This window comes from Juglans regia, chromosome 2 (assembly GCF_001411555.2).
Source record: "Juglans regia cultivar Chandler chromosome 2, Walnut 2.0, whole genome shotgun sequence".
NCBI lineage: Eukaryota > Viridiplantae > Streptophyta > Magnoliopsida > Fagales > Juglandaceae > Juglans > Juglans regia.
In genome coordinates, this window is record NC_049902.1 from 26,851,525 (window position 1) to 26,877,566 (window position 26,042).

The following is a 26,042-nucleotide window of genomic DNA, read 5'->3' on the forward strand; positions in this document are numbered from 1 at the left end:
AATTGATGCTAGTAGATACACCGGCATCAATTTGAGGGGAGATATTAGTGGATTATATTTATTTGAATTAATTCCTATGTTATCTATGTATTTCTGGTATAGATATATTTGTACAGCTGTATAGGATTTATATGATTTGTAAGTTGAATATTTAGATTACGTAGATAAGTATGGGAAACAGATCTTATCCAAGATTTGAATCCCTATAGGATAGGAAGTCAGTTTTCGAATGGCTAATTGGGTGTAATCTATTTTGACTATTTAATGAATGAGAAGGGATAGGAGGAATTATTCAGTCAAAAAGAAATCTGTTATGTCCCTTGTTATATTATGTATGTTCTTTGTAAGAGCCATAACGACTAACATTATACTTTTTTTCTTAATTATCTTTACAATCCTTCTTTCACTTAAAAAGATTGTTAGAGATAGTAAATCTAATCCGTTTGGATATATTGAGCCATTTTGCATTCCCTAAAATGTCAAGTTACTTATGATCATACCTATTCCTCAACTTCCAAGTTCGGAAATTATAAGCATTATTTGGGAACTAACCTTTTTACTTGAGACTAAAGATCAAATATTTTAACTTCGTCAAATTTTTAATTTGCTTCAGATAATTCAGTTAGAAGTCATGATGTATCATCACCAGATGGCATTAAGCCTGTAGATACGAGGGCCACCCCAACCTTTTCACAGAATGTTCCCAATAGTGAAACCTATGAAGCCAAATTAGCACTGTTAGACCTTTTTTCTGGTTGTGGTGGAATGTCTACTGGAATGTGTCTTGGTGCCAAGCTTACCGGTGTTAATCTTGCAATGGTACTTGCTATAGATTTGTCATCTTTATTTTCCGTGTCTCGCACCAATTAGCTGCTGTATATTATGTTCAATGACTTCTGTCTTACTTTCTTCCATTTACTTCAGAGGTGGGCCCTTGATAGTGATGGGTCTGCATGTGAAAGCTTGAAATTAAATCATCCAGAGACACTCGTGAGTATGCCTTATCAATCACTAAATTATGATCAGTTGCAGTATGATTAAATCTTTTGGAGGTATTATAATAGTATCATGCTTCATTTCATAGGTTAGGAATGAAACTGCTGCGGATTTTCTAGAGCTCTTGATGGAATGGGAAAAGCTATGCGGACATTATAGACTCAATGGTGCAGGAAGAACCCATCCTTCAAGAGTAATGACCTCAGGAGCAGACAGCTGCAATGGAATTCCCACCGGTGAATATGAAGTTTCTAGACTTGTTGATATATGTTACGGTGATCCCAATAAGACAGGCAAGCGTGGACTGAATTTTAAGGTAAAGCATGTCATCTCTTTTTCTGAGAAAATAGCATATGGAGACAGTAATTGACATTTTTTTTGTCTTGGTAATTAAAAGATCTTCATTATCACCAGTGCATGTGAGCTCAGTTCTAAATATAATTTAAGTTTTGCTGTCGTTGTTCTTAAGCTCTAATGATTATATAAGCTAACAGTATGATTGTTGATATCACATAATCGCTCTCTATTTGCACCTACCAGATTGATGACTTTTAGAAACAATTCAGTATGTTGTATTGGACTTGCATATGAAGTTAATATCACAACTTACATCCAGAAACAGGAAGAATAAATATCAAAAGAAAATCCATCACTTTATATCACTATAGGAGCAGATTTATTGCAAAAGAAAGAGATATGGGTTCTGAATGCTCATCTAGCGGGTTATCCTGTTTGACACTTAAGATAAATATATGTAGAGCCTCTTGAACCTTGCCCTTCACATATGTCCGTTTGAGCTCGGTGGGGCTAATTGATACTCTAATGCCATTTAATTATTCTCTCATAAAGTACTGATCGCCTGATTTTTTCCAAATGTCCTTGTAGCACCCCGCTTCCCCCAGGGTTAAGAACAACATTATTTTTTAGAAAATAGAGGGATCGGTGTGCTACTAATCTTGACTTTAAAAATTCTCTTTTCTTAAAGAAGCACCAAGCACCAGGTATAAAAGATTCAAAATTGAAAATAAAACATACTTCATTAAAATTTAAAAGAGAGTACGTAGAAGCACTCATTAAAATTTCTCAAACTTCGTACTATAAAAATCATAACTTAAAAGCTTTATACATGATCTAGGCCTCTGCCTCACCTCCTTGATCCAAGTACCATCCTGTAGCTCCATCTTCATAAATATTTCACTTGTCGTGGTTAAAACATAAAAACATACAAAAAAATGAGTCGAATACTCAATAAGTAGTACATCATACTGTAAACATAATAAACATAGGGTTTTCTTGAAAGACGTGTGTACTTACATATACCTATACTAACATAAACATTTTTTTTTATAAGTAAACAAGTATTATCAATTCAAGAATGGGCAACAACTGCCAATTACAGACCTATACTAACATAAACATGTAATAAGGACTAAGCATAACTCATTAAACTTGTCTCTTCATTTCTTCAATGGCTAGCACACCTTAACCCCCGTGTGCAAGGTTGTGCACTGGTTTTACATCTTGTGGCCGCAAGGGGAACCGCTAATCGTATCATAACATACTATGTTGGACTATGCTTAGGTTCGTGGCTTGTACATTCACCCACAATTGCATTGGTACCCTGCATCTCTTATGGCTATTCTTAAATCTTCTTTCATAACTTGTCTTTTATCGTACTTACCATGATGCATGTTGAACACATAATGACATAGCTTATCGTAATTATAAATGAAAACATATCATGATGCATATAAAACATATCTTAACATGACATTGAATTCACTTTCATCACATCATAACTTGGTACGTAAAAAGGGGCTTCCAATGAAGGGCATACATACATAAGACTTTTTATAAAGGTCATGTCGTTTGCCGTATATACATGGAAGGATATGATCATGCTACTTAACTCGTAGCGCTAATCCAATATTTCTGGCACGTAATCGATCACCTATAAAAATAGGCACGTAACTTTTTCTAATTAAACACATACTTTGTAATTAAGGCCTGAAATACTAAAATAACCTATATTTCCTAAAACCTAAAATTTTCTTAACCCTAAATATTGTCACTCCCCAAATATTCACACGATTAAACCCTAAATATATTTCCACATCCAAACGTCTATTTTCTCTTTATTTTTATTGTCCAATTCATCACATGAAATAATGAACCCTAAAATAACTTTTTCACGACTTTGTCATTAAAATTTTGGTTAACCGTAAACCCAACTTCATCGATTTACGGTTAACTACCATGGTTCACCCGCAAACAGCATTAGGACCTGAGAACCTAGCCAGTGACCCACTTAAAATAGCATGACACATGACATTATTTTTTTATTTTTTTTAATTTTTTTTCCAGTAACACGTACAATGTGTATGCGTGCATGAGAGGTACGTAGAGAGATACGTGGGGAGAAAATGTTGGGGACTTACAGTGCAATTGGCTAACGATGGTTGTCGTGGCTCTCAGTTGTTGGCTAGGCAACTGAACTTGGGCGTGGTTTCTGGTGAATGAGCATGGACAGCACACAGTTGCCTTTTGGATGGGTTGCCGGTGTTGGGTTGCGACTTTTTACGCCTCCAGAAGCTTGTAGTTGGTTGTGACCGTGCTTGAGGCGAGTTGTGCTGCGTGATGAAAGGCTGGCGGTTCTTGGTGTTTGGGGGGTTGTCACCAGCAGTTGGTGGTGGAGTCCTTTTATTGATGAAAGTGCGTGCGGCTTGCTCTGTTTTAGGTGCGTGCAGATAGCAGCTGAACGTGGGTTGCTCTCGGTTTGGACTAACTTGCTTGGGCAATGCTAGGGTGGTTGCTTCCGGCAGTGGGTGGCTCTTGGTGGTCTAGGTGGGAGGGAGGTGCTGTCGTGTTGTCGTGTGGTTCATGGGCTATGGACGGTGGTGGGGTGGATCTGGGCTGAGGAGCACGAAACTTGCACTATTTTCGGAATTGTAAAACAGAGCACGCGGGGTGATGTGGAGGCTGGTTGGCCGTTTGTGGGAAGTGGATGTGGATGTGGTTGCTGGGGATGGTGAATGACGGTGTTGTGGCTGACGAGAACTTGAGGGAGGGTCTGGCAGCTTCCATTCAGTTGTTTGTGGCAGAGAAAGACTCTGAGCAGGAAATCCTTGTTGTTGGACAACATGCGACGGAGGTACATAATATATGCAGTGGCCTGCGGTTTGGGTTGGCATGGAGGAGAGAGTGCGGATACACTAACTACATTGTCTGCCCATGGGGGGACCATGCGACTTGGGGCTGCTATGAAAATGAAAACCTTAGATTTGTGATGAAGGAGGCGGAGATAATGATTGTACGTGCAAAGTTTTATACACGGGTCTAGATGTTGAGTAAATGCGCTTGGGCCTTTTCACGGGTTTATGGTCTTGGGTTGGGTTTTTCCCACACATGGGCTAGGTCCCTTTTTATGGGTTTATAAATAAATTATTGAGTCTAAGATCAAGTAAATAATGATTCACTTGGTCCATAAATATATGGCCTTTAACTCCATTATTTGCTCAGTATAAGCCATTAATCCACCATAATAAATTTTGGGCTCGTGGCCTATTCAAAACAATCCAATAAACCTCAAAGTGGGCTTCCCAAAAATATTAGCCTTTTAACACCATCCACTAAGGGCTAGTTTGGGCAGTAGATACTCTACTACTATTCATTACTTTATTATTATTTTTTACCTACTTTTTACTACTATTCAATATTATATCATTACTTTTACACTATTATTCACAGAATATCTGAGATCACCTTACTAGCCAAACACAACATAAATCTTAATGGGCTTTAAAATAAACTTTTGGGCCGATGGGGCTAATTAAAATCCTTAACCAACCTGAATAAATTAATAGCTCATGGGCTATTCCATAATGGTCCATTAGACATAATTTAGGACCATTAAAATTTTTTTTTGATAAGTAATAAGTTATTTCATTAATAAAAGTAGGCATAGCCCAAGTACACTAGAAGTATACATGTGATTACACCTATTTAAGCACTAGGAACAGTTACAAGGAAATCATGGAAGCTGCGACCATTCCAATCAATAGCAATGGCCCACAAAAACAAAGTCTTCCAGAAAAAATTCCTAAACTCTTCCAAGGAACGTTCATGGTCCTCAAAGAGTCTCTCGTTTCTTTCATTCCAAATACACCAGAAAATACATATAGGAACCATCTTCCACACGGCTGCAATCTGTAGTGTCCCTGTGATCCCTCTCCAGCTTGCTAACAAATCAACCACCCTACCCGGCATCACCCATGCTATACCCATTCTACTAAGAAAATAAGTCCAAATATCTTGGGCAAACTCACAATGTAGTAGTAAATGGTCCACCGATTCACCACTATTTCTGCACAAACAACACCAGTTCGTAATAATAAGGCCGCGTCTTCTAAGATTCTCAATGGTCAAGATCTTCCCTAGAGCTGCCGTCCAGACAAAAAATGCAGCCTTTGTAGGTGCTTTAGTCCTCCATATATTCTTCCAAGGAAAATTGTGCCTTTGATGCATAGTAATAGAGTCATAAAAAGAGCATACTGAGAATTTCCCTTTTCTAGAATGTCGCCATTCCATCATATCTTCCATTGTGACAGCAACAGGGATGTTGTACAGCAAATTCAGAAATTCCATCAGCACCGTCACTTCCCAGTCATGTGCATCTCGAGTAAGGCTGATGTTCCACTCCTGTGAACCTTGATTAATAACCCGCAAATCTGCCACCATAGCTTCCTTTTCCCGTGCAATTCTAAAAATCATAGGATAAGCATCCTTCAAGGCCGTGTCTCTCAACCACACATCTTGCCAGAAATTAATCCTACTACCATCTCCCAAACGTAGCCGAGTATTACTAACAAAGGAGCACCAACCTTTTCGTATATACTTCCATAGCCCCACACCATACGTCCCCCTCCCTTCTTTAGAGCACCAACCCCCCCTTTCCCTACCATACTTCATATCAACCACCCCTTTCCATAAAGTTCCCCTCTCATGGTTGTAACGCCACAACCATTTACCTAATAGTGCCTTATTGAACGCCCTCACATTTCGAACCCCCAATCCACCATCTCTCAAAGGAGAGCATACCTGATCCCATCCTACTAAGTGAAACTTAAACTCCTCTCCTAGCCCACTCCACAAAAAATCACGTTGGATCTTCTCTATTCTAGAAGCAATACTAGCGGGTAGGGGAAATAAAGATAAGTAATATGTGGGGAGATTGGATAAGGTACTCTTGATGAGTGTGATTTTCCCCCCTTTAGAAAGATACAGCCTCTTCCACCCGGCCAACCTACGCTCAAATTTTTCCAGCACCACCTCCCAAATACTTTTAGCTTTGAAAGAAGCCCCCAATGGGAGTCCAAGGTACTTCAACGGCAATAAGGAAACCCCACAACCCAAAATATTCGCCAACCCTCTAATATTGCTAACATTGCCAACGGCAACCATCTCCGTCTTGGCCAAATTAATCTTCAAACCAGATACCGCTTCAAAACAAAGTAAAATGGCCTTCAAAGATTTGATATGTCCTGCATTTGCCTCACAAAATAACAAAGTGTCATCTGCAAACAAAAGGTGAGAAATAATGGTTGAGCCATGAATATCTCCCACCGAGAACCCTGAAAAGAATCCCCCTTCTACTGCCGCTATTACCATGCGACTTAGAGCCTCCATTACTAAGACAAATAAAAGGGGTGATAGTGGGTCACCTTGTCTTAGACCCCGTGAGCTATTAAAAAAGCCCACTGGATCACCATTAACCAAAACCGAGAAACGAGCCGTTGACACACAATACTTCATCCACTTCCTCCATTTTTCCCCGAACCCGCATCTACTCAGCATATATATCAGAAAATCCCAATTAACATGATCATAGGCCTTCTCCATATCAAGTTTGCATAAAATACCTGGAGTTCCCGACTTGATCCTACTATCCAAACATTCATTAGCTATAAGAACCGAGTCCAAAATTTGCCTCCCTCTCACAAAGGCATTTTGGGACTTGGAGATAATCTTCTCCATGACCATGCTCATCCTATTGGCCAGCACTTTGGCTAGTATCTTATACACGCTGCCCACGAGACTAATCGGTCTGAAATCTTGTACCTCTCTTGCACCTGCCTTTTTAGGGACTAATGCAATGAATGTGGCATTTAAGCTTTTCTCAAATCTACTAAAAGTGAAGAATTCCTGGAAAACCAGCATTACATCCTCACGCACCACCTCCCAACATTTCTGAAAAAAAGCCATAGTGAAACCATCTGGGCCTGGAGCTTTGTCTTTATTCATCTTCTTAATTACTTGATGTACCTCTTCCTCTTCGAATGGTCTCTCCACCCAAGCCATACTATTTTGATCGATGACCTCAAAGGCTAGTCCGTCTACTGAAGGCCTCCACGAATGAGGTTCTGACAACAAATGTTCAAAATGTTCATTATTAAATCCCCAAAATAACATTGGATCGGGTTGTTGCAGTCCTTCACTACATGAGTGCTACTATATTAATTTGTTCCAGTAATGCCAATTGATTATTTCATCTATCATGAGTGCTACACTATCAGAAATGTACTTCTTGATAGGTTAAGCTTTAGGATTGATGGGTTTTCAAAAATGGTTCACATTTCTTTATCTTTTTCTTTTCTGTTAATATGGGAAATTTGAAATCATGGTGAAGTTTTGGTCATCATCTACACAATGGAGGTAGGAAGTCATTGATCATGTTCTTTCCCTTGCTCCTTAAGCTCTTTTTTTTCAGCTTTTGTGAATTGTATTTATATTCCTTGACTCTTGTCTGATATTGTAGTTTGGTGAAGATGATTTTCTACTCTTAGCTGTTTCATTAGGTGCATTGGAAGGGTTATAGCACAAGTGAGGATACATGGGAGCCAATTGAAGGGTTAAGGTATTAGTGGCTGTGTTCAAAGATATCATCATCATCTTCATTATTATTATTATCATTTACGGCTTGATGTGGTACTCTGTACTTATTCAAATGTATTTTTCAGTAATTGCCAGGAAAGGATACAGGATTTTGTACAAAATGGATTGAAATCAAAGATCTTGCCACTCCCAGTAAGTAGTTTCTACTAACTGTACGAGATAGAAAAGTACCATAAGAATATTGCCCTTTTCATCTTTGTAATGAATCCTAAAGTTGTAATATATTCCAGGGTGATGTTGATGTCATTTGTGGAGGTCCTCCTTGCCAAGGCATAAGTGGTTATAACCGCTATAGAAATATTGATTCTCCATTATCTGATGACAGAAATCGTCAAATAGTAGTCTTCATGGATATCGTCACATTTTTAAAGCCCAAGTTTGTGTTGATGGAAAATGTTGTTGACATTTTGAGATTTGACAAGGCCTCCCTTGGAAGATATGCATTAAGTCGTTTGGTACATATGAATTACCAAGCAAGGCTGGGAACTATCGCTGCTGGTTGTTATGGTCTTCCACAATTTCGCTTGCGTGTTTTTTTATGGGGTGCTCATCCTAGTGAGGTGAATTCTATTTATTTAAGTTTCTTCTGCTTTGCAATAATAAAAATTTATGAAGTTAAATTATTACCATTAATGTTGTTGTTCTTTCAAGTATTATTGTTATTATGGCTATTGCTGTCGTACTTAATTGTTGTAATGATAATTTTTTATGGGCAAAATATATTAATAAAGGAAAGAGATATAGATTAGAAGTGCAGTGGGGGCCCAATAAATAACCAAAACAGTAGATTCAACGCAAAAAATAAAAACAATTTGGGAAATGGTACCAAACAATTGGCTAGGTTCATAGTTGGTGTCGTGAAGGTTGTTATTGGAGCAATCCATTGGTCAGATTGCTTTGACATATCTATCACGAGTGGATCCCACAACAAGAAGGTGCTACTAAGTTTGACTGTTAGGGCAGGGGTTGAAGATCTCCAATCCCACGGCCATTGCATCCTCAATTAGAGATAAGTGGACAAAAGCCACTTCCCTGCAAAAGAGAGCACCAACATACTCTTGGAAAGTGGAGGAAGAGTGACGTCCCGGAGGCAACAGTTGGTCGAGTGTCCAAGTGCCCACAAGAACAGATAAGAAAAAAGACAAGTAAAACCACCATACGCTATGCTACTCATATGGAGGTGGGCATGCTTGAGCGAGACAATGAGGGTGTGGGGCTGGTTTTGGGGTGGAGAGAGACCGATGCTTGTGGCTCACATGTTGAACATTGTAGAGTGGAGAGGGTGGGGTTGGAAGAAGGATGGTCAAGGGGAGGGCCATGGCCAACATGCGGAAGGCGGATGATATCAAGGAGTCCCAGATCTGGCCTTCAATACGACCCTGAAAAAGCTAGAATGAAAATACCTATGGAAGAACAAAGCAGGAAGTGGGGAGGAACATGCCAGTATTTGGAAATGGGCTTGGAAGGAAGGAGCTCCTCCCTCTGCCCTGGAGGTGACCACTGGGGTGGTTCAAGCGATGAGGTTTTGGTGCTTCCCTCTCTCCGTATTTCCTTTTTAGCTCAATTGCCATTTGACCATTGAGAATTATTTTTATTACTGCTACCTATATGGCTATTACTGTTTGGACTGCGAGCTCTTCACTATGCAATCGGTTGTTCACACAACTCTTCCCTAAACTTTTCCTTTGTGATGCTTAACCACCCTTTCCGCATGCATGCGTTAGGTTGGTCAATAATAAGAGGGAGGGGATTCATTTGACTGCACTCATCCATATATTATAAGTGATACTACAATCTAGCAGTTCCACCCCCATCCCCCCCCCCCAACGAAAACAAAGAGGAAAGGTTATATGTTGAAGAAATAAAGTCGTCCACAGTTCTATGTAAACTTAGAGTAAAATCATTGAAACATTTATGTGATAGTGCAAAGGACTTCATCTCCATGAGGTGAACAACTAAGCAATTGATTCTTCTTCTCCTTCTATATTTTCTGCATGCAGAAACTTCCCCAATTTCCGCTTCCAACACATGATGTTATTGTTAGATATTGGCCTCCGCCCGAGTTTGAGGTATTGAACATTAAGTCCATTAGAATATTGAAACTTTCATTCCACTATTTTAATTTTTGTGATTTATTTTTGCCCTTCCTGTACAGCGCAATACTGTTGCTTATGAAGAAGATCAACCTCGTGAACTAGAAGAGGCGCTTGTTCTTCGTGATGCCATCTCTGATCTTCCAGCTGTACTGACATCATATTTAATTTCGTCATTTTTCTGATTTTATTAATTCAACTGGATATTGAACTAATTTCTATTATAGGTCACAAACTTTGAAATTCGTGAAGAAATGTCACGTGAAAAACCTCCAGAAACTGATTTTCAAAGATATATCAGATCAACTCGATATGGTAATGGCATCATCCTTTAAATGTAACATATGCTGCTAATTTTGAACTCATAATTATGAATTTCCTGTTCTACACTAATTGGCATTGGCATTTTGATATGACTACTTGCAATGATCTAGGCGCTAACTTGACTTTGTTGCTTTCCAGTTAGATGGCAATTGTTTCTTTCTCCTTCATATTTTTGGTGCCATGTTTCTAGTTTGGTCGTAAACTTTTTTTTTTTGTTTTTATAAGTAATAATCTTTATTGAAGAGAATGAAACTAGGCAATGCCCAAGTACACAAGAAGTATACAAAGTGAGACACCTAATTACATTCTAGTAGGCTAGAAAGAAGATAAAAACTCGTGAACATTCCTTCCCTTCAATACAATAGCAGAAAACCACTGGAAAAGAGAGTACAAAAAAATTCCAGATTTTCCCCGCTGCACGCTCCTTGTTGTTAAAGCACATATCATTCCTTTCCGACCATAAACACCACATTAAGCACAAAGGAATCATCCGCCACACGGCTGCCAATTGGACGCTACTGTGAGACCTTTTCCAGCATGCTAATAGATCCACCACACTCTTAGGCATAGCTCTACTAAGGATGCCAGCCCATAACTCCCCAGCCATCTCGCAATGTAACAGCAAGTGATCTATTGATTCCTCACTCCTTTTACACATGTAGCACCACTCCATACCATCATACCTCGCTTTCTTAGATTATCAACTGTCAAAATCTTCCCATGTGCAGCTGTCCAAGTAAAGAAAGTAACTTTAGATGGAACTAATACCTTCCATATACTCTGATCATATGCCCCTTATACATCTTAAAAGCATTCTTTGATATTGGTGATTTGTACTAACAATTTTAGAAAGGAAAAGCATGATGTACGGCACTTAAATTTTCGGTTGGTGTAGTAGAGATCCTATGTTTTTAGAGTAAGACTGAGACTCTGAGGTAAAATTTATTTAAGAAACACCCCTTCTGTTAGGTTTTCTGTTTTATTTAGCTAATGTAAAACACATTTTTGGATCTCGCATTCTCCTCATGTACTTTCTAGTTATAATAAAGAAAAAATGATAATAATAGTAAATAAAATGATAAAATAACAGAAATAAGAAATAACATTGAAAATGAAATCTAAAATACTATAAAGATAAACACAGATTGGACTCTCTCTCTCTCTCTTTCACATACACACAAAAACTCCTAAATCTAATCCTCTATTTCTATCACTGTTAGTACTTTGGTTGGCAGTATTGGTGTCCAAAGAAACTCTCATAATAATTCAATTTTGGAAGTTTTGTTGTACTTAAAAAGACTCACAAACTTGAGATTTTCTATGGGTGGTACCAAACACAATACATACAAATCCGGATGCACTGATTGTGTAAATTACACAAAAAAGCTCTATTGCAAAAAAGGTTCAAACGCACAGGTTGTGTGAATCAGAAAGAGAACCTCAGATAAAGTACAGCACGGTTGGCTCAACTGGTAAGGACATTGGTCTTGGGGGGATGCTCCCCTCATTTAATAAGAATCTAACTGGGTTGAATGGGATTGATATAGTATTTGGTTCAATCCTCGCTCATGCATTAAAATAGAAAAAAAAAAAGGCCATAAAAATAATGTAACCATAAAGGCCATTTTCATATCTAAATGCTGTAATCACTGACTTTAGCTATATGTAGCTAATCTCATTGTTACTTTTTCCAGTTCTTCTGCTTTGAATGGTTGAGGCATATCTGGATAAGGTCAACTAGATGCTTTAGATCTTGAAAGTTTTAGATTTCATAGATTTGGTTCTAGATTGAAAATCCAAGTTACTTGATCCATTTGGTTGTAGACTGTCTTATGAAAGCAAATATTTATGCATACCAGTGCTTTCTGTGCATGTGTGACATACTTCAGGCAAATCAATAGGAATAAGAACATTTGACATGGGAAGTACAGCCCAAACATAAGTTTTTACAGATTGTTTGAAGATGAAAGAAATGATGAAACCTGGCCTCGTGAGTACTTCATACGGAATATCTTATGCATCACTGAACTTCTATTACAAACCAGTATAATCAGCACTTGTGAATGTACAAATATATTTTTTTATGAGATTTCTTTTTGTACTTGTATAGTCCAGTTCACAGCACTTCGTAGAATGTTTTCAGTGATCTATCCATTTGAAAATCTGTGATTGAGGCATATCGTGTTTCTTTTCATCAATTGATTCTGAGTGATTTCCTAATTGAATTAGGTCGGTACCCTCATTTGTGTTAGAATCTAAAAGATTTGATATTTGGCCATTTTTTGTCAGGGTATATATATTTTTTAAATCACCCCTGATAGAAGGTGTTGGGGAAAATGGTAATTTATTATGATAGGTGGTTTTAAGTTTAAACTCTATCTTCACTTTCACTTTGTACCTCTTGTCTAAAGATTAGAATTCTCAGTGTATGACTTATCCCTTGAGGGAGACTATGAGCCTGCATGTGGGAGTGTTAGAATGTTGGCTAAATAATTAAACTCAACCTTTTGTATAAAGTTGGAATTTTAGGAAAATTGTAATTCATCCATCCTCACAGATAACTTTGCAAAGGCTAAGGTAACATGCCTTATCGAAGTAATTTTGGGATTGGGAAAGTGTTGACATTTGTTATGTCTATTTTGCCACTTAATTAGATATGTTCAGAATTTTTGCTTTCATTTCACCATTTTCATATTGTTTAGTCATAGTCAAACTGGTATTTCCCTTTAGAAGACTAATAGGCATTGGCATAGATAATGTCCTAATTATACATGCTTTATTTTGTATCTCTTTTATCATTTGCGTCTAGAGTGCCTCTGTGCCTATATTTGGTATTACTCATAAATTGCTTACTTGATACTGAAACCAAGCTGACCTATTTTATGTCTATTTTTTTTTTTATCTTATTTTTATTCTACAGAAATGACTGGCTCCGCACTAAATGACTCTTTAGAAACAAAACATTCACTTTACGACCACCGGCCATACGCATTGAGTGAAGATGATTATTTACGAGTTTGCCAAATTCCAAAAAGAAAAGTCTGTCACATCTGAACTTTGCTTTGATATCTAACCTTTGACCCTATCTACTACTTCTAACTTACGAGAACTTCTAGGGAGCAAATTTCCGAGATCTTCCTGGTGTAGTTGTAGGAGCTGACAATGTGGCTCGGCGGGATAGAACAGAACAAAAGCTGCTGCCATCTGGAAAGTCATTGGTAAGTATATGTTTTCTGTTGAATCCGTGTTAGGTAACTTTATGCTGTTTATTATAGATTGTTGACAGGGAGGAAGAGTTATCTTCTCACGTTTCTCTAATTCCAAGTCCTTGTCCTCAACAAATTCTACTGAAAAATTTGTCTCCCCAGCCAAAATTGAAATATTGGAGTGAATTAACATTTGAGATTTGATAACTCTTTACATTCCTCTGCCTTGGGAAAGTAAACTTCTTTGCATTGGTTAATTTGGGAACATTGGAAAGAAATTGCCTTTCCCACCTCATTCCTAGGCTGTTTGAACCAACCCTGTAAAGTTTTGACATTGTACTGGGAGTGGTTGTTTTGAACTCATTATAGTTTTCGATTTTCTTTTCTTTTCTTTTTCTTGGGGTGGGTGGTCTATCCGAATTTCTCAATCATAGTTACGCTTTTCTTTCTTTCTTATCAAGATCTGTCTTGTTTTGTTTTGCTTTTTGAAATTTTACTGTGACTTTTTGTCCTTCATCAAATCCTCAAACATTTAGTAGTTGGAAACCCCATTTTTGTTTGTCTTCTTTTATTGCCATTAATTGCTTTCCAGATTGGCATTTGCTGAATATTTATCGGTCGTTTACAAAAAAATAAGGCTTATTCTCTGTGTGGTTTGTAATACTCACTCTATGCTGCATGTATGTTAGCATTTGTTTTGTCTGTCATTGAAATTTTCGATTTGGCATTTCATGTTCCTAGAAGTTGACCTTTCTTATGAGCTATTTCTTAATGAGCCGTTGAATATTGAATTTGATATCAAGTCATCAGGCATTCGTTAAATCAAGAGGATTTTGGTGTGCCATTAATCATGGAACATGCTACCCAATTTATTGTTTTGGATTGACCATCGTAATTTTTTTTTTGTAAGTAATAAGATTTTTTTTTGATATAGAAATAGGTATAGCCCAAGTACACAGGAAGTATACATGTGATTATACCTACTTACTTTTAAATAATGGGCTGAAAGGGCTTCTATCTACTTACTTTTAAATAATGCAATTTCATTAAGAGCGCATAGGGGCGCGTGACCCTAGCACACATGACGTACGCAAGAAGATGCGCCCAACTAGCAACAAAATAAAATAAAAGAGCAAAATTCTTTGAAATCTAGCAAGCTAGAGAGTTGGGAGCTGTTATGAGCAGCTATCCAAACATAGAGGGTGCTGAATACTGTGGCTTTAACTCTGCTAATTAAAATACTGTTTTAATTGCTTTCAGGTACCAGATTATGCATTTACCTTTGAGCAAGGAAAGTCCAGAAGGTTGGGTTTTTTCCCCCTGTAGACATAAAAGGAATATGCTATTGTTCCATTGTAACATTCATTAGTTTGATAGTGTGACATACATGTAGGCCGTTTGCGAGGTTATGGTGGGATGAGACAGTGCCCACTGTCGTAACATCTCCAAGTTGCCACAATCAGGTCCAACCTTCCTCTAGTCCATTTTGGAATGGAATTACATGTTCTGGATTTTGTTGTTAGCTATTTAACTTTTGTAGGCAGCATTACATCCAGAGCAAGACCGAGTGCTTACTATACGGGAGTATGCAAGGTTGCAAGGTTTTCCTGATTACTATAGATTATGTGGTACCATCAAAGAGAGGTATGGCTATGAATATTTTAGGGTTCCCGTATCCTCTCAAAAGAAAAAAAGAAAAAAAATGAACGTGCTTGTCATATGTAAGCATTTATGAAAAACGTTTCCTATGTTCTTGTCTTGTGAAATTATATAAAGATTATCACTCTTGGAAAGGAGATCATGTGGCTTTACAATTAGACAATATATATATTTTTTTATACTTAGACAATATATTGACAACATCAATAATATAACATCCCATTTGAATATTTATTACTGTTTGTAAGGGTTGTTTCTGATCAACACCCTTGCCATACCTATTACAAGGTTTGGCACATGCTCTAGTAAACAATTTAGCCCCAATCTAGAGATAGAAAAAAGAAGAATAAGTTTCTTTTGAATTCTTAATACACAATGAAATAGAAAATAGAAGAAAATCTCGTCATTAAAACAGCTCAACAATAAACTCGATTGCTAACTCAATGAGGAAATAAGTGTCAATAAAAAGTCTCTTTAGGCAAAAAATCTTAATTGTAAGGCTATTAAGAGATCCTAAAAAGGAAATAAAATAAATTTTAGAGTTACTAAAAGACTGATAAGTATAGAAGTCTTATTGTTAATGGAAAAACCAAAAAACTAATAATAAAGCAAAAAGAAAAAGAAAAACCAAAGCACAATTTGGAATTGAGGGGTAACTTGTAGCCGGTCTCCCATGCTTGAAGAGAAACTCTTTTCTTGAGTTGGCTGCACATTACCAGGGTCTTTTTCTTAATCTAGAAGTCCAAAAATCTTGTCAAATGAATTCCCACACCATGAATTCGTGCCGAATATGTCATATGTCATCGCCACTGGAATAGTCACCCTTACCCTGTACATCTCCATGCCTTTCTCTTAGGAATTTTCCTTGTGTAATTGTATTGAGTGCTGTGCTTTAGTTCTAAAGGCAGCCTATTAGCTTCCTCTTTATTCTTGTTAGGAGTTGGTGTCAACAGTGAGTCACTCGTAATCTCTTTTCCCTTTTCATTAAAGTTATCTTATTATCGTCTTCTTGAATTTTGTTTAGGTTCGCTTTCATATTACTTACATCCATCATTAATTACCGCAAATTAGTTCTCATGGTAATGAATTTCTTATGTCACCTATATTACTTTTTCATCCTTGACTGTTTCTGACTCTTTAGGACAGTTTCAGAATCCTCTCCCTGTGTATAGTTTTGGTTCATATGAAAAGGAAGCTGCTCATAATCCAGAGGTAGGAATCCGGTAATCTACAGATGCTTCATGTTTTTCCATTATCTTACCCGTACCTTTCCTTCTCATGTCCTTGAGATCTGCATTTTCTCCCACGAAATACCAGTTTTCCAACTTCTATGCACCCACCTCCACCTTTTTCTTCGTGTGGAATCTTCATAAATGCAAAGAACCAATTTTCTTGCAAAAGTCAGAGTCCATCCAAATAGCCCAAAAATCACAGCGATCGCCACCGTTGCTAGGATTCTTTCGAGGCATTTGAACACGATCACTAAGAGGTTGAATGTGAGCCCCATTGACATTGCGAATTCTCTCTGTCTTGATTTGCATCTAGACAAGCATAAGCCAAGTGAGAGTTGCCTGAATATGGTGTAAAGTTTGTGGCGTTTCAAACAAAAGTTGTTGTGCCTCATGTGGAAAAGTTTTTGCATGAAAAATTTTTGGCATCTCATGTTGGGAGTTCATGAATTTAGTCTTAGAGGAGTTTCTCTCTTGCAGCATCGTCTCTAGGGTGATTGGCACCATTGGATGGCTTTGCCATCAAACAAGGGTTTTGGTACTAAATGGTGTGGCAGAAGTGTTGAAAAAAAAGGAGATCATACCTCTCTTGAATTCTTGAACACTACAATGAAGAAAAAAAGGAAGAAAGTTTCCCTGTACTAAAAAAAGAACTCAATTGTAAATTCAGTGAATAAAGAAAAGTCAACAATCAAATGAGATTCAAAAAGCCTTTATAGGATATAAATCTTAATTCTGAAGTTTCTTTAAGACCCATAAAAAAGGAAATAAAACAAATCTTTGAGTTACTAAAAGACAGTTTAACATATATAAATCTTAACCACCACTTAAAATTGAGGATGACTTGTACCCCAGGCTGCTCCAAAAATTAATGTAAGAAGAAAAACAAACATTACTCACGGTCAAATGAAGATAGGCAAATAGTATGAAGTGTTCTATGTGACTGATCACTGTGTTGGCTTCACATTACTTGACATGTAGGAATTTAATAGAGGATTCAAGGCTGAAAGTTGGGCCCCGTATTACATCCAAGAATTTAGCATAATCAAATTACAGACCTTCAACATAGCCAAAAAGTTTGTTTTTATTTTTCATTCTTCTTTTTTTTTTTTTTTTTTATGTGCATAGTATTTTTCATTCAGGTTGCTTGTAAAGTAGACCAGCTTAGATTTTTCTTCCAGGAAAGGGATCTTAGAGAAATACAGCTGTTATAGTGTGTTATTTCTTCAGCGAAAGATGTCTGAGAAATACAGTTGCTGTAATGTGTCATGTAGTAAACCCTATGTCATTACAATATTCTTTGTACTTTGTACAGGTACTGTCAAGTTGGAAATGCAGTTGCCATTCCAGTTGCACGAGCCTTAGGATATGCCCTGGGATTGGCATTTCGGAAGCTCAGCAGGGATGAACCACTCATGACTCTCCCCCCCAAGTTTACTCAGTCTAATTATATTCAATTGGCGAAATCCCTGTCTCGTGTGAGTCCCTAGTATTCATTCTTTACCCTCTTCCATTCATCTTCTTATTTTCGGCATTTTCTATACTATATTGCGTTCATTAATTCTTGATACTGCTATAATGTAAACTAATGCAATGCTCAATATATTATTAATTTTCAAAGCACAGCCCCATCATGAATCTCCCTATGATGTTTATGATGAATGAGAATTTTGTTGCTGTAGATAATGCATAACAGGCATACATAAAATGCTGAGAAAATACATATAAATGATAACCGAGTACAATCATAGAACAAAATCAAAACAAATTTAGAAGCTCTAAAATATCAAAATTACAGGGCTCTTGGAATTCGCCAATTCAGATCTAGAATTTGCTTTGTTGCAGCCAGAGAAATATTAATGTGGGATGAAATATTTCTTAGAAAGCCTATAGCCATGAAAAACCATGATATGTAGACTCCACTCCTTGAGAAAACTAGTCAATTTAGAGTAATAAACTCCAGGTAAATTTCCTCCAGAGGCCATGACACCAAGTTTCCAGTTTGACTATTTTTTCTTACCTTCTTTCCTTTTCTAATCATGAGAAAACAAATCTAATTTATTTATTTCCCAGTTGGTTTTTCTATATTTATTTATCACCTTAACCCTTACGGGTTGACTCAAGTGGTAAAGGCTTTGGCCTTAGTGGTATGTTCCCTCCAAGTCTAAGGTTCGAATCCTTTTGGGTGCAAACAATATTTAAGGGCTATTGGATGAAGCCACTTCCCCTTGAACTCTTTTCCAAGGGTCTGTGCACCTTCGGGATTAGTCAGAACTTTGTTCTTGGACGCCTTGTGCCAATAAAAAAAAGTATTTATTTATCACCCTGAATTTGATTGATCATATCACTATATGTTTGTCTAATGATATATATATTTTACAACATTGTAAATAAGGAAATGTGAGTAATGATACATGTATAATCTATTTTACAACCTTTTATACAAATATATATTAAGATAAACTGATGTTACTTTTATTAGTAACTTTACAAAAAATGTCTCTCATTTAAAACATAATTATATAAAAAGTTGTAAAAAGAGTTGTATGTATGTCTATCATTTTTGTTTAGGGGGCATTATCAAGTTAGCAGAATGGGATGAGGGTAAAATGGTGATAAATCTTGCTTCAAGCAACATTCTGAAGGTGTCGGTGGTTTTGGACTACTTCCTATTTGACATTTACAACAATGGGTCTTATCCTTCTAAACAACAAAAGAAAAACTGTTGAGAAATGCTACAACTTACACTACACACATCCACTTAACCAACATGTGATTTGTCATTTTTACTATAATTGAACTTAGATTTACAGACATGATTAATTCCTTGCAATATTATCATTAATGTTTGATCAGTACAGCTTCCTTGATTATAGTACTCTTTTTTCAATATTGTCACCGTTCAACACAATGAATTACTGCATGTAGTTCTCAGACTACGAACGTATACGTATCAACCTTGCATATATATAGTTGTAATATTTAATGGTACTTATAGATAGAGCTTTAGAATCTCATCCACGCGGATGTACTTCACATCTGGATAGAGCTTTGAAGCTTCTTCTCCGGCCTCTTCCTCTATTTCAAAGTTTGTCAAACAACCTTCATAGTAAATGTGATAGAAATGCCCAACTCCTACCTGGCTAGCGAAGTCCATTCCTGCACGCGCACAGGTCAAGAAAATGTTTCAAAAAAGAAGAAGAAGAAGAAGAATGATAGTTAATTATCGTAGCTGCATTCATGCATGTGCTTGCAGACATGTAAAAAGCGTACGTGAGGATCGATTGAGCAGATCATAACTCAGGCAAGCAATTAATTAAGTTAATTTGAGAGTAGTACGTACCTTTCATGGAGGCTAGGAAGTCGTCTGCTGAAATGCTAGTCTTTTCGAGTTTCTTTCCACAAAGGTTCTCCCACTTTTCAACCAGTTCTCTTTGGGAGAGAATGTTCTCAGGTGGCCGAAGATAAAGGGTTTTGTTCAGGGTTCGAGGATCATCTATTGTCTTGATTGTGTAGGTTGCGATGTCATCTTCATCCATATAAACCACTACATGTAGCAAATATATATTCAAACCAGCTTTATCAATGTAAATGGAAACTGAAAGAAATTATTTCTATTAATTGAGAGATATTGCAATATATAATAATATATATAAACCTTATATATATATATATATATATATATATGGTAGTTGCAGTTGTAAGTGTGTAAGTGTCGCACAATCCTTTTGAAAAAAAAATGAATAAATACGGGACTCACATGAAAAAAAAAAAAATAGTGGATCTGACCACTCTTTTCAAAGCGACTGAACGACAGTTGCGCACTCTACGACTGCATATAGCATTTCTATATGTGTGTGTGCGAGCGCGAGCACAAGCACACTCGCGTGTGTGTGAATAATCACAAGTACTGAGACATACATCATATCAATTTGCTTTTAATCATTGAAAAACATTCAGGTAAAAACCCCTATTATCCTATATAAGTAAGATTAATATGATCGCTTTAGTTCTGCATGCATTTTCTGAGATCAATCGATCTTTATTTCACTAAATAAACAGATAATTCTCATTGGATTATCACGATCGAGAAGCATGTATGCATGCAACTTAATTATATATAGACGAATAAAAAAAAAATCATTTGTTTGAAGATAGAGACTTAATTTAATATATAGAATTAGTACCTTTAGTGTTGCCATCTCCATATATAAGCACCTTTTCTTTAGGAGGAAAGAGTGTAACCATTTGAGAAAGGTTTCCAACAAAGTAACCGGCAAAGCAGGCACCAGCAACATAAGTGTAGGGGATTTTAGCAGCCTCTATTGCATTTCTCACTCTCATTTTTTCATCAAATGTCACTCTTCCTGGTTCAAGTGCATGCCCCATCCGTGCAGGATCCATTCCAAACTCCGATGGCAAGAACCGCTAATTCAGATTAATTAATTAATTAATTTTGTGTGAATTAATCATCATGTCAATATTAGCAGCTAGCTCCATACATACATATATATATATATATATATAATCGATAGAGATATATTATCAATTATATGTTCATTGCTAGCTTCATGTGTGGAGTTTTTAGGTTGTTATGGATCATCATATGCATGAGGTTAATTAGTATATATGGAAATGAATTCCCAGATATCATGATTTTAGATGAAAATTAATAACATTCCTATTGATTAGAATTTGAAAGTAAAAATAAATAAATGCATATGATCTACTGTAATTATAAGTTGATCTGAAAAAATAAATGATTTGTTTTCATGATCTTGCCAGCCACCCACTGTAAGGAAAACGATGCAGTACTGCAGCAGCAGATATTCAAGCTAGCTTTTCCTTTCATTTTCAAAGAAAGAAAGAAATAAAAGAAAAAAGAATAGAGGCCGTACCTTTACGTTTCCTGCTTCCTTGATGGCCTCAACAAGCTTGAGCTGCAGCAAAAGGTTGTGAGACCGAAAATGCACTCCAGAGATGGTGCAAATGACGACGTCAACTTGTTTGACGGCATCAACAAGGCTCCGGTGATCGGAAAAGGAGCCTTCGACGAGGACGGCTCCTTGCTTCTTGAAAGAAAGTAGCAATTGTACCTTGTCGGCGTCAAGACCCAACTCTGGCCGCTGAAGAACAAAGGTGTTGTAGCCATGGGCTAAACTTGCCGTCACGATCCTCCTTCCCAAATATCCAGTACCTCCCACAACAAGAACCTTAGTGCTTTTTGTTGCCATTTCCAGGACTAGCTGAAGCAGATATTGGAATTATGCTGTGGACGCACGTACGACCGACGTTTGGTGATGATCTGTACTCAATATTGGTTCTATGTGACAATTAAAGGTCTTATATAAATAGGGATCGAAATACATATGCACACATGATGGGTTTGTGTTCGATCCCTTTTTTTATTTTTTTCAGTAAGAGTTACGAAATAGTTGGTGCTAGCTGCCTGTCTCTGTCGACCATTTTCAATCTTCCTTTGTTTTCCTCTCTCTCTCTCTCTCTCTCTCTCTCTCTCTCTATATATATATATATATATATGTGTATGTATGTATAGTTTTGAAGAATCAAATTTCTTTCCTTTGAGAATAGTTGGTAAGAAAAATATTGCACGATTTGGAAATGGGTGCAAGTGCTTGCTTCCTTTGAGATGTTTGGATTTGATGTAAATGGATTTGAGTTAAAATAAATTGACTCAATAATATACGAGTAATAAATGGATCAATTGCGGATCAACCCGCAATCAATTCGTATAACACGAATAAATGACCGATCAATTGTGTATATACAAATTTTTTTATTTGAAGTTTTTGCATGCATGTAGGCATTTTGCAATAAATAAAATTCATAAAAAAATATTTTTTTAATTATAGTTTCACTTTTATAAAAAAAAAATTGCACCATATATATAGTTTTTACTAAATAGCCGTATTTATATAATATATATATATATATATTGGCCTACACACATGTACACAATATCGATCATGAATGTATGCTAGCTGGTTCCATGCATGCATGTTGTCTTGTATAGAAGTTGGCATGCATGTTGGAGTTGTTATGAGGTTAATTTGGATAAAAGAATGTTTTTATGTTTCTTATTTAATTGAATTTGAAGTACGTACTGGTCATTTGAGATAATTAGAAATTATAATTAAATGGATAAAGCGGTTCTTCTAATATTTTAATAAAATAAAATATCATATATATAATAGACAGTAATTAATAAATATTTTAGAATGAATTGTAATTGCATGTCTATTAATTAATTCTTCAAAATGGAGTGATATTTTATAAGACGTACACTTTAATTTTTTATAATAAATAAATAAATAAACATTTGAAGTCCGAGATATCTAGAAGGTTATGATAAAAAGTCACGTGTACAGTTCCCACCAAAGACCCTTTTTAAGATGTGGGGCGGTGGGATAAAATGGCCGTCAGCATTACCAATCAAGATGTCGATCCACCGACAAACAAGCCATTAATAATGGAGTAATGCTGCTTATCTTTTTACTTTTTATTATTTTTTTATAATATAATATTAAATAATTAGAAATTATTTATTATATTTTATGTATAAACTTATCATTTAATATCACATCATAAGATGATGAGAAAATGATGAAAATTGAGATAATTAATAGATTTTTTCTTAATAATTAATTCTTCTATGTTTTCATATATATATATATATAAAAGATAAAATAAATTGAGATTAAAATTAAAAATTAAATAAAATATTATTAAAATATATTTTAAAATTTTGAATTGTTTATTTTATTTTATATAAAATTTTAAAAAAAATTATAATGATCAGATGAAATGAGTTATAAAGAATTGTGAAAATAAACTACGCCTAAGACTACTTACTTTTCTGGAAATTATGATACTTTCTCATCTTCAAACTTAATTAAAATTACCTTAACGATATTAATTTTTAAAAATTAATATGATGCTAGTAATTATTCTACAAAAAACACTACAAATTAATTAAATTCCGTACCTCTTTAATTTGATCAAGTGCAATACTACAAGCTAATTAATGAATACAAATTAAAATGATAAACCTACTATATATATATATATATTACAAAATTTGTATATAATTATTCAATAAAATATTAATGTTTTAGAGTATTTTATGCCTTCTTTTTGTTGGACGTGTTTAATTAATTTTAAAAAAAATGATTTTATTGTGAAGTTGTAAAATTAAATAAATATAAATTAATATGATTTTTGAACTTGATTATGGACAGATGTGACGTTGCTCTAGATGATCATTACATGGACGTTTTTGAAATTGTTGTTGAAATTGTTGGTATTCATTGCACTTGTTTCAATTTCAGTGGGTATGACGTCTCTATTGCTGAAAATGAGATGTTCTCCCGCCGTTAATTTTCAGTAGACTTGTTTCAATTAAAATGACTTTTTCAGTAGGTATATATATATATATATATATATATATAGTATGGTCCACACCTACTATATAGAGGTGCACCTACATTCTTGCTATATATATAGAAGATGATCCACACCGTTAATGAAGGTACATATATATATATATATATATATATATATATATATATTATATTGATGTAATTCAGTGGCCTGAAATTAGATGAAGCTAATATATGTCTTCTTTTTTATTATTAGTTTTAGATGAAATCAATTCCAAGTAGAAGAAGAGTCTTTCCCATGAAACTCATTGTTGTAGATATTTAATTGGTTCGTAATTAAAACATTTATATGGGATTTTATAAGGTGAGTTTAATCACAAATTTGTAGTTATTAACCCATTGAAAATATGATTGTTTCAACAATAATTTAATTATTAATTAATATATGATCGGTAGAATTATAAAATATAAGAAATGATCAACAAGCTTTCTTTTTTATTTTTATATATTTTATTTAGAAATATCATTTAAATAAACAAATTTATTATTTATTATTGATTTAAGCTTTTCAAATAATTAATAATTTAACATGTATTAAAGTGACGAGTAATGTTAGGTACAAGCCCTAAACAGACAAGCTACATACAAGCACTTTATAAAAAAGTGAGTCCTACTAATAAAAAATAGTTTTTTACACTTTTTTAATATTATGTCTATTTTTTTACAAGGACAAGAGCATTCTCATTGGATTAACTAAAAGTTAAATTCAATGAGAATTTAGCTATTAAGTCATAAAATAGCTCACATTGAAATAGTTATATATTCCATCTAAAATAATTTTTAAATTTGAAAGGAACTATTCATTCATCAAATATATTTTATATTCTTTTTTTCTCTCTCTTTTTAATATCAATTATTTCTTTCTCCATTTTAAATGACAATTGAAAAAATATAATTAGAATACAATTACTAATTAATATATAATGTTATGAATAGTAAAATATGATAAAATAAAATAAATTCATCTTATATTCATCAAAAATATACTTTAACTTTAACTAATCTAACGAGAATACTCTTATATTAGACTTATCTATTTGAAACTTGTACAAATCATTTCTCTAAAATAATAGTCTCGAAATATTCAAACCCAACTCTACTCTTTACTTCATGAGTAAAGAGTGATATAGAGACCCAAGAGCTTGCTTTCTTTCTTTCTTTCTCATTTGTTTTTCCAAGGCTAGTGTTACTTTGAAGATAAAGCAAACAACTGACTTTATAGGTAGATGATGATGAGGTAAGCTGGCTACCACTTTGTATCTCTATTCCCAAAGTCTGTTCGATCGGTAAGTAAAACTACATATTCATAGCCCCAAAATTAGCAAAAAATGTCAGGAATTTCAACTCAAACCTACAAACTCCATAAATATATATGTATGATCCCCACCCTCTACCACCTAGAGAGAAAAAAACAGAGATAAATGCGGAAAGATCAACAAAGTGATTATAAATTATTGAAGGTGGAAGTGGGTATATACAGATATGCATGTGTGTGTTAGAATAGTTAGCGTGTTAATGTTAGAATCTCGCGTTGCTTGAAAATGTCTCTTGTAAAGCATATTATTAATGAAGCATATTGATTCCAACAATATCATGTATATATGTTGGCAAAAGGTTGGTAATTAAATCTAGTAATTACAAGAAAAACGATTATTTGTGACCAATTATTTGATGATAACGATGAATTACGATTCTCTATTAACTGAGAGTCATGAGAAATATATAATATGTTCTCTATCTATAGATAGATAGGAGATCATCAATTAGTATCAATATCGAGAAAGTTCAATCAATGCTTTTGTAATTCAAAATGCTGCAAGGAGGACGAGGAGCTCATCTTGTTAATTTCTGGTAATCCAAAATGAGTAGTTGATGTTGTAGGTTTACAGATATGGAGCCACCAAAGTCTCTTCCAACTTGAGCTAGCTTGTTGAGGTAATTAAAGAAGCTGGTACGTCATAATGGCTAACTTTGTGTCTGCATAGTACACGAATCCTTTGTTATACGCATACGCGTATGCGTGTATTTACGAGAAAATCCTAATGTTATCCTAAAACTCACACGAGCAATTATAAATCTTGTGATCACACTTTACGTGCGTGCTTGTCTTTCTCATGTCTAGAT

At 35.3% G+C, this 26,042-nt stretch overlaps 2 protein-coding genes across 8 annotated transcripts in view; one reads left to right on the plus strand and one right to left on the minus strand.

Annotated features, from left to right (window-relative positions):
- LOC108980189 (DNA (cytosine-5)-methyltransferase CMT2-like) overlaps positions 1-21,350 on the plus strand; it is a 47,764-nt gene extending 26,414 nt beyond the window's left edge. For 2 of the 7 annotated variants that reach the window (XM_018951041.2, XM_035686294.1), the window contains 16 exons: positions 614-819; positions 925-990; positions 1,085-1,312; positions 7,851-7,909; positions 8,013-8,079; positions 8,178-8,507; positions 9,948-10,016; positions 10,103-10,189; positions 10,268-10,355; positions 13,285-13,403; positions 13,481-13,582; positions 14,831-14,874; positions 14,964-15,033; positions 15,111-15,214; positions 17,774-17,936; positions 21,244-21,350. In XM_018951041.2, the coding sequence (XP_018806586.1) occupies positions 614-819; positions 925-990; positions 1,085-1,312; positions 7,851-7,909; positions 8,013-8,079; positions 8,178-8,507; positions 9,948-10,016; positions 10,103-10,189; positions 10,268-10,355; positions 13,285-13,403; positions 13,481-13,582; positions 14,831-14,874; positions 14,964-15,033; positions 15,111-15,214; positions 17,774-17,936; positions 21,244-21,297 (1,856 nt within the window). In that variant the 3' untranslated portion in view covers positions 21,298-21,350. Of the gene's footprint in view, positions 1-613; positions 820-924; positions 991-1,084; positions 1,313-7,850; positions 7,910-8,012; positions 8,080-8,177; positions 8,508-9,947; positions 10,017-10,102; positions 10,190-10,267; positions 10,356-13,284; positions 13,404-13,480; positions 13,583-14,830; positions 14,875-14,963; positions 15,034-15,110; positions 15,215-16,370; positions 16,442-17,773; positions 18,509-19,029; positions 19,173-21,243 lie in introns of those variants that run through there. The other 5 variants (XR_004798535.1, XM_035686293.1, XM_018951042.2 and 2 more) reach the window with 5 other exon arrangements.
- Positions 19,220-21,927, minus strand: LOC108980191 (isoflavone reductase homolog). The gene is made up of 4 exons (XM_018951047.2): positions 21,357-21,927; positions 20,646-20,886; positions 19,802-20,005; positions 19,220-19,617 (listed from the first exon to the last, which is right to left on the minus strand). Exons 1-4 carry the CDS (start codon positions 21,690-21,692, stop codon positions 19,451-19,453), a joined length of 948 nt encoding a protein of 315 aa, XP_018806592.1. The 5' UTR covers positions 21,693-21,927; the 3' UTR covers positions 19,220-19,450.
- Positions 21,928-26,042: the final 4,115 nt, after the last annotated feature.